The sequence below is a fragment of the Frieseomelitta varia genome, unplaced genomic scaffold (assembly GCF_011392965.1).
Source record: "Frieseomelitta varia isolate USP_RPSP 00005682 unplaced genomic scaffold, Fvar_1.2 scaffold_660, whole genome shotgun sequence".
Taxonomy (NCBI): domain Eukaryota; kingdom Metazoa; phylum Arthropoda; class Insecta; order Hymenoptera; family Apidae; genus Frieseomelitta; species Frieseomelitta varia.
The window spans coordinates 21,545-36,900 of record NW_025110435.1 but is presented as its reverse complement, the minus strand read 5'-3'; the positions used below and the strand labels follow the sequence as shown (position 1 = coordinate 36,900).

The 15,356-nt window shown below is 35.1% G+C and overlaps 1 protein-coding gene across 3 annotated transcripts; it reads left to right on the top strand.

Moving 5' to 3' along the window:
• The first annotated feature begins 525 nt into the window (after positions 1 to 525).
• Positions 526 to 7,690, top strand: LOC122535015 (sonic hedgehog protein A). Of its 3 annotated transcripts, none has more exons than XM_043666160.1 (3): positions 543 to 802; positions 6,561 to 7,261; positions 7,295 to 7,690. In XM_043666160.1, the coding sequence occupies exons 1-2, from the start codon at positions 580 to 582 to the stop codon at positions 7,244 to 7,246; spliced, it is 909 nt and encodes a 302-aa protein (XP_043522095.1). In that variant the 5' UTR covers positions 543 to 579; the 3' UTR covers positions 7,247 to 7,261; positions 7,295 to 7,690. The 3 variants fall into 3 exon arrangements, with proteins under 3 accessions (XP_043522097.1, XP_043522095.1, XP_043522096.1); XM_043666161.1 differs by having other exon boundaries at positions 7,305 to 7,321; XM_043666162.1 differs by having other exon boundaries at positions 526 to 802; positions 6,561 to 7,690.
• Positions 7,691 to 15,356: the final 7,666 nt, after the last annotated feature.

The window sequence follows — 15,356 nt, the reverse complement described above, 5'->3', positions numbered from 1 at the left end:
CTCTTCTTCTTTTTTTTTTTTTCTTTTTCCGGAAAATTTCACTCGAATGATCGATCGACCGCGGATGCTCGGTGCAGCTTTTAATCGATCATTAGCGCACTGCGAAGCTTTTTGAAAAATTTAGGTCCACTGCGAAGAGAAGCAATTTTTCTCAGCTTCAAGCATATTTAAACAAAATAATAAATTGATTAATTCTTCGAGTTACTTTTTCAAAATGAAAGCGACGAATTATTGTATACGGTTTGGCCGCTCGTTACGGTCCGCAAGTGGTTAAAGCGTCAATTCTCGAATTCATTCGTGAAACAATTATTCAATGTTCAATTCAGTGTAATGAATTTATAGAGTTTTCATAGCATTTTCCTATAAAAACATTTTTGTGAGAAATAAGCAGAGAACTTGACTGGGTTTAAAGCCCAGATTCCACTGCTACACGGCTTCTCTTGTATCACGACGTTGCGACAGTTATAAATATCGTCAATTGTTCGAACATTGGTGATTTAATTTATTATGACTAACGTGAGCAACGTTGTTTTGTTACAGAGGTGCAAGGAGAAGTTGAACACCCTGGCTATCTCAGTAATGAACCAATGGCCGGGTGTGAAAGTAAGGGTGACAGAAGGTTGGGACGAGGAAGGGAAACACGCGACGGATTCGCTGCATTACGAGGGACGTGCCGTCGACGTGACGACGAGCGATCGGGATCGCTCGAAATACGGGATGCTGGCGAGACTCGCCGTCGAAGCTGGTTTCGACTGGGTCTACTACGAGTCCAGGTCACACATTCACTGTTCTGTCAAATCTGGTCAGTATGTTGTTCCTCATTCTCTGCAATTAAGCTGTATCTGTTAATTGGGAAAGAAGATGCGGGTGCATCGTTGAGAATGTTTACATTTTAATATTGAAATTGTAATTCAAGTTCTTTCTTTCTTTCTTGCCTTGATGTTATAACAATATAATTTCTTAAGACGCGATACGAGTCTAAAATATCCTAGCGTTGTCCTTGATTTCGAGAAATCAGGTGAGTGATTTTTTTTTTTAGAGAAGCACGTCACGTTTGAAGAAAATATGTACAACGTACCGTGTAAAATGCAACGTTTCAAAATTCACGCACCTAGTTGTTAGAATTGGAATAATTTTTGGGGAAGTAGATCAAATTTTTCACATTGAAACTTTTGAATGGAATGGAACACAGTTGATCGAAATACTGCAAATGAGTATTTTACATATTTCGAAATTACACAACTATAAATCTTTTAAATTATTCAATTTTGAAATTTTTAACTCCATTGAATTTAATTTTCAATTCTAGTCTTATTATTAGTGATTTCTATCGCCAAGAAGTAAAATGGTAACTTGACATGTATTTCAAGTCATCTATAACTCAATGACAATCGTAAAACAATAAGCAGATATACATATATTTAGAATATAAGAATAAATTCTACTCGATGATCAGTTGTCTTTAAAAATCTTTCATGAAATTAAGAAATTGCACATAATTTCAATAACAATTGTATAATTATATATAATTTATTATGTATATTTTGCTTTTACTTTCGTCGATTTACTTATGAAAGAGCACCACTGCTACGGAAAAATCTACTTGCGCCATTTGCTTCTAAGAGGAAGTTGCCTGTTTTACCGACTCATATAGATCTTCGGGGGGACGTTGTAGATAAAACGATCGCGAAAGAAGTTCGTTCTATGAACAGAATGAACGGTGAAATGTATCTCGTGTTCGAACAATTTGATTTAATATATTTAGTAGTCCTGAAATATTTTCAATTTTCATTAATGCAAACAGTCCAGAAATCCAGAAACACAACGAAAGGCCCAAAAGTAGAAAACATATAGTAAAAGTAGATCGTAGTTGCAGTTGAATAAAAATCACGTGAAGATGGATCAATTATATGGCTGTTCCGTGTTTCAACGCTTTCGAAAAAAAAAAAAAAAACGCGAAGAATGTTTCGAACCGAGCCTCTCGACCCGAATTTCTCACAATCGACGAACAGAAAAGAGAAGTTGACGAGGAATCGGGGGTGCGGGGGCGCGTTTCGTTGATCGGAGCTCGAGTTTCAAAATAAATGTCGATAAATCTAGGCGAGCCTGTCGGCTCGAATTAAATTCCAACGTAACAGCCGCCGCGAAATCGATACGAGCCGAAAGAACGATATTCGAGAGACCGAGGGAACCGGTCAGTTGAGAGAAAAGGATATCGGCCTGAAGACGCGAGCCACGCGTGTTACGATTTTCGACGCCTTTGCTCCGTCCTTCTATGTTTCCATCGATTTTCCTCGACGATTCTTTGTCTCATTTTCCACTAGACAGATTGTGAAGTATGAAATATTTCTCTCTCGATTGATTTCCTGACCCTGGTGATGGTTCAGAGATTTCAGAAGAGGAAGACGAAGTGAGAGTTGTGGATAAAGTTGAATTTTAACCTGTTAACTATATTTCTTAATTACCAGACTAATGAAGAGTAAAATTTTGTAATAATGAAATAAAAAGAAGAAGTTACTGTCAGTTGTTGTATAATTAAATTGAATTTTCTAGATTAAGTTTCAGAACGAGATTAAAATTTAAAAAAGGAACGAAGCGAGAAACTCTTCAACTTGGAAAATTTGTGAAGGAAAAAAAACATTTCTGTTAATTGTGTAGGTTTTTTTTTTAGCTGTCGTGTAATTATAACGAGAACAACTTCATCCTAGTGAAATTAATTTCAGTTTTTTACTAATTGCTGACTCCACTTTCGAAACAATTTTCTTACGAAATGATTTCGGAGATTTCTCTCTTCTCCTGTGTGAATGAATTTTTCGATCGTTCGAGAGAGAAAGAAGGCGCAGAGGCAACGGAAGTTTCTGGGTGTTAAATTTCCCAAACTTTTAAAAAACTTCCTCTTTATTCGTCGAAAACTCGATCATGTCTTATTGTTAGCCAGTATTTGTTACAATTACAAGAATTACTTATTAATTTACATAAAATTGATGATTTCCTACAATTATTAATTATCAATTATAATTGTAAAAATGACAGAAACAATTTCATTTTGTTTTTCATTACTATAAATAAACAGATTCTATCTCGGGACAATTTTGGATATTTCTCTTGCTAGATTTCAGTATTTTTTTAATTTGGAAGAATTATGAACAACCATGTCATTTTTCAACCAGAATCTTCCATATTTAGGTGACTGAAAAGATAACTTAATTCTACGCAGATCAGTTAGATCAATTCCACTTCTTATCAGTATAAATTCTGATACAATTATTTTTAAAACAATTTTCTCTAACGGATTCTCTCTCTCGAGATAATTTCCTATGGGATGCTTTGTGTGTATTTTTCCTGATAGACTTTTCAGTCCGACGCGATCGAGTTTTCAATTGAGGTCGAAAGGAAAAGGAGGAAAGTATAACGTCGTACAAAGAAAATATAAAAATATGGAACTGTGTATAAATGAATGTAAAAATATAGAAGAAAGATATGCGATACTGTGTGGCACATTGAAATATACGTGTACATACTGCGGATGTAGATAAATAAATAAATCGTGAAACGTTTGACAGGTTTATTCGCACGTTTTCCATCTTGTCATTTCGAGTCCTTTGTTTTCGACAGAAAAATTTATATAAAAACATTCGAGGCTCTGCGCGTTCAGGTATTTTTATATTCCACTAGAGACAGTTTACTAATTGCGAGTAAAATTTAAAAATAAAAGTTGCACGCATTATCGAGCATAAGCATTGATTATTTCTAAATTATTGCAATATAAAGTGCAGTTTAAACGAATCTCTTCAATTTAATCTCAACATGTACAGTCGGTAAATGTTGATAAAAAGAATGAATAAGTATAATGATTGGATAGCTAAAGATTCTATAGAATGACTACAAATATATCTGTACGTCGTTGAAACTTTAGAACGATTGAAATGTATGTTCCCATAAATTTTATGAAGCCTCAGTTGAACTTGAAAGATGCAAAAAAATTAATAGTAGGAAAATATTTATCAAACTCTTTAACGTAATATTTTGTTCACGATCAATTTATCTGATTATAAATTTGTTCTGCAATCAGAAATCGAGACAGTAAATTTACCTCACAAATTTATTTCATAATCAGAAATCAAGATAGTGAAATATCTCCGAACGAATACTACGAAATCTGGTAATATCGGGAATATGGTTTCGCTGATACAGGGGAAAGAAACTTTGTTATCGGAGCCATGTTTGACTCAATATCGGCTATGCTTGCAATTTTCACATTAATCAACTTATCCGATCTCTTCGCGACAATTCACGGAATTCACCATCTTCTGCTTTATCTTTCTCACAGTCTCCCCTAAACTTCCTTCCAATCAGTTGACTCGTTTCTCCAATGACCTATCAACTAATCTTGAACGATCTCGTATCCTTCCCCAAAAGAAATACATTGTTCAATACTTTGCTCAATCACTGCGTACAAAGTTATTCCAAGCGTTCAAAACTAAAAACGTAAGGCCAAAAGGTAAAATTTCGTGTCTTTTTTTATTTTTACAAATATTCCCGTATATTGTGAAGTCCCGAGTCTTAAGGATAATAAATATTTCACCATAAATAGAAATGTGACCTGGGAGATCTTTTATGATCTACCGATGTCTTTATCAGGTAATTTTAATCGGTAATTATATTCATTAGACTGCGAATTTTTGCACATTAAACGGAATTTTAAAATTTGCAAAACTTCCACGGAACGTGTAACGTGAAAGAATACACATTAAGGAATATAATATATCCAAATATAATATTATGAAATGATACGATATGATAAAATGTAATAAAATATAAATATAAATAATATAAAATATAATAAAATAATATAATATTAATTATAAAATAATAATATAATATTACGAAATTAATAGATCCAAAGTGTAATTTTTCTCTGTATAATATTTAGATCTGATATAATCATTTTAGAATAATATTCGCGCAATATTAATAATTTAGAATCAACGTAATATTTGAAGCGTTTAATTTCCTGTTCGAGTGTCCTACTTCTTTTTAATTATATTATTCTCAAAGAATATGAATCCACCGAATCCGATAATGGGGCTTTAATCTTCTTCGGTTAACGATGATGAAAATTTTCATTAATCACGTATCCGTGATTTATTGTCGATCATCGATCGGATCACTTTTCGCCCAACTCTGTCTTCCAAGTAAATTAAAACGAGGCGGCGTTGTGACGATGATTTTTCCGCCGCGAAATGTCGGAATTCGTTCGAATTGGTTCGAGGCCTCGAACCGGAAGGGATCCGGTCCGGCTCGATCATGTAATCGGATCCGTCGACTGCGGTGTCGCGACCAGACGAATCGAACACGGCTGAAAACGCCTCACCGTGAGAAATTCGTGACAATCCTCCCTTGTCGACAACACCGTAACGCCTTCTAACAGCGATTGCTCAACGCGAATAAGACTGTGTTGTCGTCAGACTCGTCGACGACACGTTTCACTTGAATTTAAATTTAAATCTTCCCGCGACAACGCGATCTTTTCGATGAGGATCTCTTCTTATCGTTTGCGATCTCCGTTATTTATTTTTTAGACTGTCAGGAATTTTGCGCGACGCGGAAGTGGGAATGGGAAATAGAATTATATTTGATAAAAGTAACGAGTAACAAATGAAATGATTTATGATAAGGATAGCAGTTTGAATGTAGGATTTAGTAATAGTACCGTATAAGTTTAATTATAATAACTTGCTTTAATTAATTATAATTATACTTTAATATTATTGACTATTATTATTAATATTATAATTAACTCATGTGGTATAGTACCATATAAGTTTAATTATAACGTTACCCCTTATTTTAATATGTATATTAATATTGTGATATTATATATAATTTTAATTGTAGTTGTTTACATCATTACAATTCGAACGTGGTTCTTCATCGGCAATTTATGGCAAATTGAAAGTGGCGAAAATGCACAGCATGTAATATACTTAGAATAAAGATTTTATTAATCAATGTAATGTAATTTCTATTTGTCCAATTTATGGTAGTACATGTAATTGTAATATGATTATAATCACAATATTACATGTGCATACATTATAATGTTACAATAAATTTCGATTATATTTCTTTATGTTACTACATCATCAACATCTCGTGCACTCGCGAGGAATTAGAAGTTACAAAATTACGCGCGCAACTGTAATATCTGATTAATTAAATTATATATAATTATATTATTAATAACGTATAATTTATTAATATATAATTAAAATCATATTATATAAAATATTAATAACATATTATAACATATTATAACATATTATAACATATTATAACATATATAATATGTTATTATATAAAATATTAATATATTAAATAAAATCATATTAAATATAAAATATTTCCTTTTTAAGCGAAGTCTATATTCTAATTCAGGTCCTCTCTAACCAGTTAGAAGACCAAAATCCTGAAAACCCAACAAAACTGACGCACTAACGATTAAAATTAGTTAGAAATTTTACAAATGTCCAACTAACTTCAGCGATCTCTTCTTGCAGAATCCTCATCGACGGTGAAGTCCGGCGGCTGCTTCCCGGGCAGAAGCCTAGTGCGAACGGAGGACGGTTCCACGAAGCGTCTGGATCAAGTGGAGCTCGGCGAGCGAATAGCAGCGGTGGACAATCACGGTGACGTCGTGTACAGCGAGGTGATAGCCTTCCTCGATCGCTCCGTCACCGAGAGGCGACAGTTCGTCCGGTTGGCCACCGAGTCCGGCCGTGTCCTCACCCTGACCCCGGCGCACTTGGTCCCGGTGGAAAATAGATCAACGGTGTTCGCCGGCAGGGTTCGACCAGGCGACAAGATCCTCGTGAGAGATCCAGACGGCGAGAACGAGCTGCGACATCGTCTACGATGGGACAAGGTGGTCGACAGTCGATTGGTACTCGAGGAGGGGATCTACGCGCCATTGACGAGCGAGGGAACGGTGCTGGTTGACGACGTGGTGGCTTCTTGTTACGCGATCGTCGACAACCAGCAGCTGGTCCACCTCGCGTTCCTCCCGTACAGAGTGTGGAGCGGCGTGAAAACGTTCGTCGAGAGGAGGGTCCTCGGCGCGGAGGATCACAGGTACACGGACGTTAGGCAGGACTCGACGACCGAGCAGGAGGGCATACTCTGGTACGCGTCGTTTCTCTACTGGATCTCGTCGTACGTCACCCCTTCGAAGATGGTGTATCAATGAAGCAACCAGCTTCAGGTTCGATCGATCGATCGAGAGAGAGAGAGAAAGAGAGAGAAAGAGAGAGAGAGAGAGAGACTTCTTATGGTGAGACGTCTGTCACGTGAAACGCGTCCGCGAGAGTTCGTGAGCAACGCGTTGGACTCGTACCGCGAGAGAAGACTTCTAGAGGACGAGGATTACGACGAGGATATTATGAATGTGCGTATGTACAGGGGAGTACGAGAGAATTGGATGGATCTGGAGGTGAACTTCGTTTTGGGATACGCGTTGAGTTTGTTGGAGATTTCTTTATACTTAGAATGGATAATGTGGATAAAATAGTTTTCGACGAGTAGAACGAGGTAGAACGGTGTATTTATTGTTGGAGATAGTGATTGAATTAAATACAAGGTGGTTGAAAGAGAGTTTAAAATTTGTATTTGCCCAACTAGAAACTTCTTTATTACTTGGTATTGTTTTGTTAGTTATTATTTTAGTAATTTTATTATTATAACGTATAAATGTCATAATAATAAAAATTATAATAATAACTCACATCGAAATTTTAACATTTAAAAGGAGAAAATTTAACATTTAAAAGATTGTACAATACTTTTGAATTCTGCTCGTCAATAACTAAAGTTGCATCAGAAGAAAAAAAAGAAGAAAGAAAATGAATTTAACGTGTCCTGGAACAAAGTTCAACCGATTTAGAAAAAACGGGATAAAGGAATGAAGAATACTGGACTTGGAGGTGAAACGTCCAAGAGGGCGGAGGAGCCTGTCAATTTCATCAGATTTCATCCGCAATTTTTACTCGATGCTCAGCCGAAGAAGAAACGTGCTCGGATGCGTGGGATCGCGAAGAGGAATGTAATTGAAACGTGACGTTTGTTTTGGCCAGTGACTAATCCCACTTCGTTCAATCGAATAATATGTAGCATATTAGGTATTATTATTATCGAAATGATGGAGAGTCGAGAACGAAGCCTCTTCACTCTTGGTACAGCGTGTGTACAATACGAGTATATAATTAATATAATTATTGTAATTTCCCATTTCCGATTTCTCTATCCCTTGGTCGACGAATCGTACGTGTACTTGCTTTAGTACCCGCGCGTGAATTGTACTGTATTTTTTTTTCTTTTTTTTTCTTTCCGTCGTTGCGACATGGATCTCTCTAACGGAGAGCCCAAGAATTGAAACTTGAGTTGGCGGCGTGATCGTCGATAAATCGTACAGAGAACGATCAAGTGCTTGAACTGAAATTTTATTTGAGCAGAGCAGGATGGACTCGAACGCGTTCGAATGTCGAACGTATTTGGCTGAATTTATCTAATAACGCGTTTCTCTGTTTTCTGTGAAATAGAACGCCTACACACACACACACACACACACACACAGACAGGCAGGCAGGGAGATTGCTCCATTTCTTTTTCTCCTTTTTTTTCTGAATGTTTCGTTTGTGTGAGCGACGAATTGCGCAAAATAATTTGATCTCGCATATTTACGTTTCTCATTCCTTTTTATCTTTCGTTTTAATACTGCACGTTTCACACACTGATCTTACAACGTTCTGTTTGGTATTTCCTTTCCAACATTTCTTAAATTTGTAATTTTTCTTCCATTAAAAGCTGGTCCTGGAAAAAAGAAAAGATTTGGTAAGAAATTAATACGGAATTTTTAAAATTTTTATCATTTATATTTAATTTTCTTCTGGAGAGATAAAAAATTTCGACAAAAGCATTTTAGAAGTGTAAATTTGTATGTAATTATTTCTTTGACTATTATGTAAGTATAAAACATCGCTCATATAGAAATAATATTATTAGCAAGATTTTAAATACATTTTTATTATATCCATTCCGTACATTGAAAAGATAATAGATTATTTATTACCGTTTAACACTTCATTAAAAATGCTATATGAAACGTAAACTCGATATTTATTATGTATATAATAATTCTGAATGAGATGAAACATCACTTACCTCAGGATTTATCGTATACAATCTAACATAATATTATTTAAGAACAAGTTCCACAAGTTTTTTAACACTTCGAACGTTTTAAAAAACAGTTGAACGTGTACTTGAATTAAAAATATTACGTATATATATTATGCGGAGGAAGATAAAATGCGCAATTCTTCGCGAAATTTTAACAAAATAAAAACATCCTCAGCCGAAGCAGAGACTCGTTCGCGTTCGCTGCAAACGTTTTCGTCCATTCTCTCTTAATCTCGGCTCGGTAATTAATTAATTAATTAACTGTCGTTCGTCCAATGCAGCCAACAGTCGAAACGAATTTATTTATAGTTCAATCGTCAATCGATGCTTTCTGTTTCGCGCTTTTTGGTTCCCTACGTATGCGTGTATATATACGTATGTGTGCGTCTGCGTAACTGTACAAGACAACGTGTGTTATACAAGATAGCTGAAGAGAAGAAGATCAAAAGAGGAAGAAGAAGGACAGATTAAGCGTGCTTCGAAAGAAAGAAGACAAATGAAAAGAAGGAGAATCATTGTACATAGTCCGCTATTCGCTATTTTTCTTCCTCTTTTGTAGGATTCCGTGACTACGACTTTCATCTTTCACTTTCTTCCTTTCCTTTTCCTTTCTTTTCTTTTATCACCGTATAGAATTGCTGCGTTTAACGCCATAAATTCATAAACGAGACACACCGAATATTTTTTTCTCTTTTTTTTTTGTTTGTTTCTCTTTCAATGTATAATAATTTTCATTCACAGCGTGAGAAGTATGTCGGATGTTCGATTTTCCTTCTTTCCTTTATTCATGAAGGATCGTCGATTTATCCGTGGCCGGTTAAAGATGATTCATGCTTATTTGTACGCTAGAGAGGTTAACGTTTAAGTTGTCCTTAGAAATTTATATATTATATATTATTTTATTAGACTAATTATTAATATTATTAATATTATTATATTATATTTTATTATTATTATTATTATATTATTATTATTATTATTATTTGTACGTAGCGGAAGAACAAATTATAAATTATGTATATACAGCATCGATAGATTGAATTAAATCATTAAACAGAGCAGATACCAGTGCCTTTTCGTTGTTTCCTCTTTTCTTCTTTTCTTGAGAAATAATTATATGTATAGCGTGCATTGAATTAAATTATTCAAGGTGGCTGAACAGTTAAAGAATACATAGTTTTCGATTTAATTGATTAAATATATCTTCATTAATTATGTGTATTTTTTCTTTCGTTCGAATGTTTCTAGACTTTTATACAGTAAGAGTATTTATACAATTACTTCATACAAAAATTTTATGTTTTTCATTGAAATTAATGAGAATTGAAGATAAAATTAAATAACATCGAAATAAATTCTGCAGAGTTGGTGAGCAACGAAGAAACATCATTTCTTTTTTGTATAATATAAAATAATTTCTATGCAAACGTGAAAAGTTAAAAAAACAGTGAACTACAATCTTACACCTCATCGTTGAAATACTAATTTTGGCATTTGAATTAACTTTGATTTACTGCAGGGCGAATTGGTTTTATTTGAAATATCTGGCACACCACGTGTTCATTATGCATTTATATTGTTCAATATAAATTCGAAACAATATAACAATTACAAAAAAATTGATCACGTAGTTCAAGAAATATTTTATTTTATCGTTATTTTATCTCTGCACTTTATTTTCCGATTTTCGAGTCAAGGGAAAAATACGATTCTGTCGAAATGCGTCCAAATAATATTTTTCAAAAATCTTTGAAACGTTAATTTGAAATTGTATTAATTTAAAAATATGGTTACTTCATTTCAAGGAAAAAGATGGTGGAAATGTAACGAAGTTTGCTAATATCGTTGTTGCTTTGTTCGCGTTCTGTATTTGCACGTCAAACTGTAAGTAATCGACTCGTCTCGCATAAAACGTGACGGATATCGTTTTCTCTGATGTAATTAAAATAGAAACGTGTTCAGAATGTTACCAGAAATGACCGAAGATTTCTTGGAAAAGGTGAGCATTTCTGAATATTAACTCGTAGATGTTGCAACACGTTCTTCAATTATTCAGTCATCCAAGTTCTTACATTATACGTAGCTTTCAATGTGAAATATAATAATATCTATAAATATATCATTACAAAAGATTATTGGTTATTTCTAGCTATTTGCTTCAATTTAAAATCTGAGAACTTTGCTCCGCGATGTTACACTCTTGTAATTATATAATGGTACTAAAGTACTTGAAGTATGACAGTATATAAATGCTATGATCACAAATCCTTTTTGTAGCCTATTTTCTGGAAAAATCAACTCGAAAACGAAAGTTAATACAACAGAAAATTTATAAGAAAACATTGCTAAATGATACGGAATTTAATAAACGTGAAATTGTTACGTATATTAATAATATTATTATATTAATTAGTTAATTATAATATTAATATAGTTAATTATAATATTACGTAAATTGTTAAATTATTACGTGAATTGTTAATTATAATATTATATTATTACATTATACAACATATTATACAATGATAAAGAGTTAACAATTATTCGTTCGATATAATTCCAATTGCATACATTCAATTTCAATATTTTTATTTGCTCTCGTAAATTTTAAAATAAGAATGCAACGACATTAGAAAAATTGAATATCTTGATCGAAAATCCATAAGTTAGTGAACTATCCACTGACAAGTTTATCAATATTTCAGGAATTCGCCGTGATGGTTCCACATCTGCAAGAACTGGAGAAATATTTCTTCGAACTGGTCGCCTATGGGAATGTTCCAGACGTGACAGAGTTTCTCGAAAATAATCCGAACTTCAATGTAAACGCTGTCGATTTTCAGGTAAGATTATCAGTCCAATGTTTCGCTAATTAATCCACTAAATACACCGAGTGATAATACATCATAATAATTGAACACATCGATTTCAATAAATATTTCATAAAATTGTCGAATAGGAAGATGAGAGAGGTACAATGACGACAAAATATCAACAGCGGAACTATCGAAAGTGATCGAAACGATTAATTTATAATCTTTATAGATATAAAAAAAAGTGTTTCCTCGTTTTTTCGAAGAGTCAAATGATTTTTCGTAAAATGTATAAATAAGAACAATGTTGTAAAATTTGGCAACAAGAACGCACGTGGCAAATTGCATTCATGGAAATGGATACTTTCCATTCATATGATTTCCACGAGAACTAGGCGGGCCGATGCCTCGTACTGCAATCGATCGAGGAACAAAAAGTGTTGGAGATGTTCAACAAAAATTTGGTGAAAGGTGCTGAAGAAGCAGGAGAAGAAAAAAGAAAAAAAAGGAAACAGTTTCCCTCTTTAGGAGCTCGTAAAGATGGCCGGATTTATCTGCTATCGCCGCTTTTCCCACAACATAACCGTAAGTGGTGTCGATTCGGTAGAAGACCTTGCCCCTCAGGTAAAACGAACACGCCGACCATTTTCTTCGCGTCACGGCCCCCCGTCGACCCCTTTTCCCCCCGATGATTTACCGTCCCTTCCTCCGACGGAAGTTCAAAGAGCAATGCCGAAAATTTCGCCGACTCGCGGGGAAATGTATCGTGATCTTCACACGAGTTCATATTTCCGTGATGACAATTGCAAGACTAGGATCCGGCCAGAGATTTGAAATGTTACAAAAGTCACTGTATTTTCAGTATTTTGCATATCTTCGCTTTCTTAGTTTTAAACATTTTTTACAAATACACAATCGAAGGCAACGAGGATGAAGAATTATTGAAGAGAGAATGTCGGATAAAATGGATAAAATATCAGAAGATGGCGAAGAGCGAGAAATAAAGTGAAAGATCGAAGAAACGAGAGGGAAATAAAGAAGAAAACTAGCATTTTTCCAATCTATACGAACCACCGAATCAAAGTAGCAAGAAGAAACAACACTGTCTGCTGAATACACGTAGAAAAAGACAGAACAGATTAAAGAAACGAAGCAGGCGAACGAAGGCAACGAGGATGAAGAATTATTGAAGAGAGAATGTCGGATAAAATGGACAAAATATCAGAAGATGGCGAAGAGCGAGAAATAAAGTGAAAGATCGAAGAAACGAGAGGGAAATAAAGAAGAAAACTAGCATTTTTCCAATCTATACGAACCACCGAATCAAAGTAGCAAGAAGAAACAACACTGTCTGCTGAATACACGTAGAAAAAGACAGAACAGATTAAAGAAACGAAGCAGGCGAACGAAGGCAACGAGGATGAAGAATTATTGAAGAGAGAATGTCGGATAAAATGGATAAAATATCAGAAGATGGCGAAGAGCGAGAAATAAAGTGAAAGATCGAAGAAACGAGAGGGAAATAAAGAAGAAAATTAGCATTTTTCCAATCTAACCACGAACCACCGAATGAAAGTAGCAAAAAGAAACACTGTCTGCTGAATACACGTAGAAAAAGACAGAATTAACAGATTAAAGAAACGAAGCAGGCGAACGAAGAAAGAAGAAAATTTTGAATGAACGAGAGACCGTTCCGCGCAGGAGCAGCGGAATCGAAGGAGAAGAAGCAAGGAGACGAGGTCTCGTTATCTCCGATCTTCACCCCCCGTGGAATGTTACCCTCTCCACCGAGCCAACGTTCGTGTCGTCCTCCTTTCCTCGGTGCTTCCCCAAAAAGCCCAACCCTCGTTCCGCTTCGAAACGAAGGAGGACACCGCCGCGAAACCCGCGATCGGAACGACGAAACAAACGTTCAGAGAAGAGAGAAGAAGAGAAACGAGATATGTATGTACGTGGCGAAAGAGTGAAACAGCGGGGAGTGGACTTAAGAAGACTCGAAGAGGACGAAGAAGAGAGGAGAAAGGGGAGAGATAGGCCGCGAGAGAAACGGAACGAAAGAGAGAAAGGAGCGGCTGTGGCACCGCTGCCTCCGTGTATCTACACAGCCATATTTCAGGCCGTCCTTTACAAGACAATGGTTTCAGCCAAAGACCGATAAAAATTATTCAAATGACTGGCCCCGCTGTAAATTCCATCTGGGAATCCCCTTTGCCACCGCGTGTTCTCCGCGAGAGCCATCTTCTTTCTGCGCGTGCGCGTTCTCCAAGAGGAAACGTGCAAGCGCCCGTTTCCCTCCTCTGTCCTTTCTTTCTTATCTGCATACATACGATTTACAACGTCCGCGACGATATCGGGATCACGGTTGGTTGAAGTTTCGATTGGAAAAGTTGGCTTAGTCAGATTGACCAGAGACAAAAGCGGAAGGATGATTTTGAACTTGTCGGAGACAGAGTATTCTATAGTTAGTGATTCAGCCGCGTTTAGCGATAAAAAAATGTTCTGGTGATTTAAATGTTGACTGAAATCTTTTAGACGCGCGTCGACGTGTGTTTAGAACTTATTCGTTTACATAAGTAAGTAGTACAATTAATGTAAATAATACAATACAATATTTATATTAGTATGTTACAATAATATAATATAACTAAAATATATATTATAATATAATAATATTAGCATAATATAATATAATATAATTGATATATATTATAATATAATAATATTAGTATAATATAATGTAATATAATAATAGAAATATAATATAATATAATTGATACATATTATAATATAATAATATTAGTATAATGTAAAATTGTATACTGTATATAATATAATAATATTAGTATAATATAATATAATATAATATTATATACAACGTAATCAATTGAAGCGAAACTACAAACACAGAATGCAAAAATCTCGAACAAGTCTCAACCACGACGAAAAAATACAGCTTCAGAAACACTCATTGTCAGCCCCTCCCTTACAATCCCTTACAATCTCTGTAACACCATAGTTCACTCGACGACGCCAACAATCGACTTCATTCCACCATACACTAACTCGCCGAGCGCTTGCACGTGTCACAAAAAAAAAAAAAAGGTGTGTTCGACGCTTTTCCACGATCATGGAATTCCTGCTCGCTTGTTGGTCCTCGTGAAATCGACTTTTCAACTTCTCTATATCTGCTTCCCTTTCCCTCTTACTCTCCTCCTTGTTCTCGCATTCATCTTTCTCTTTCTTTCCTCTTTTTTCTTCTTCTTTTTTTCTTTTCTCCTTCCTGTCGATATCTCGGCCGTGTCCCTTTTT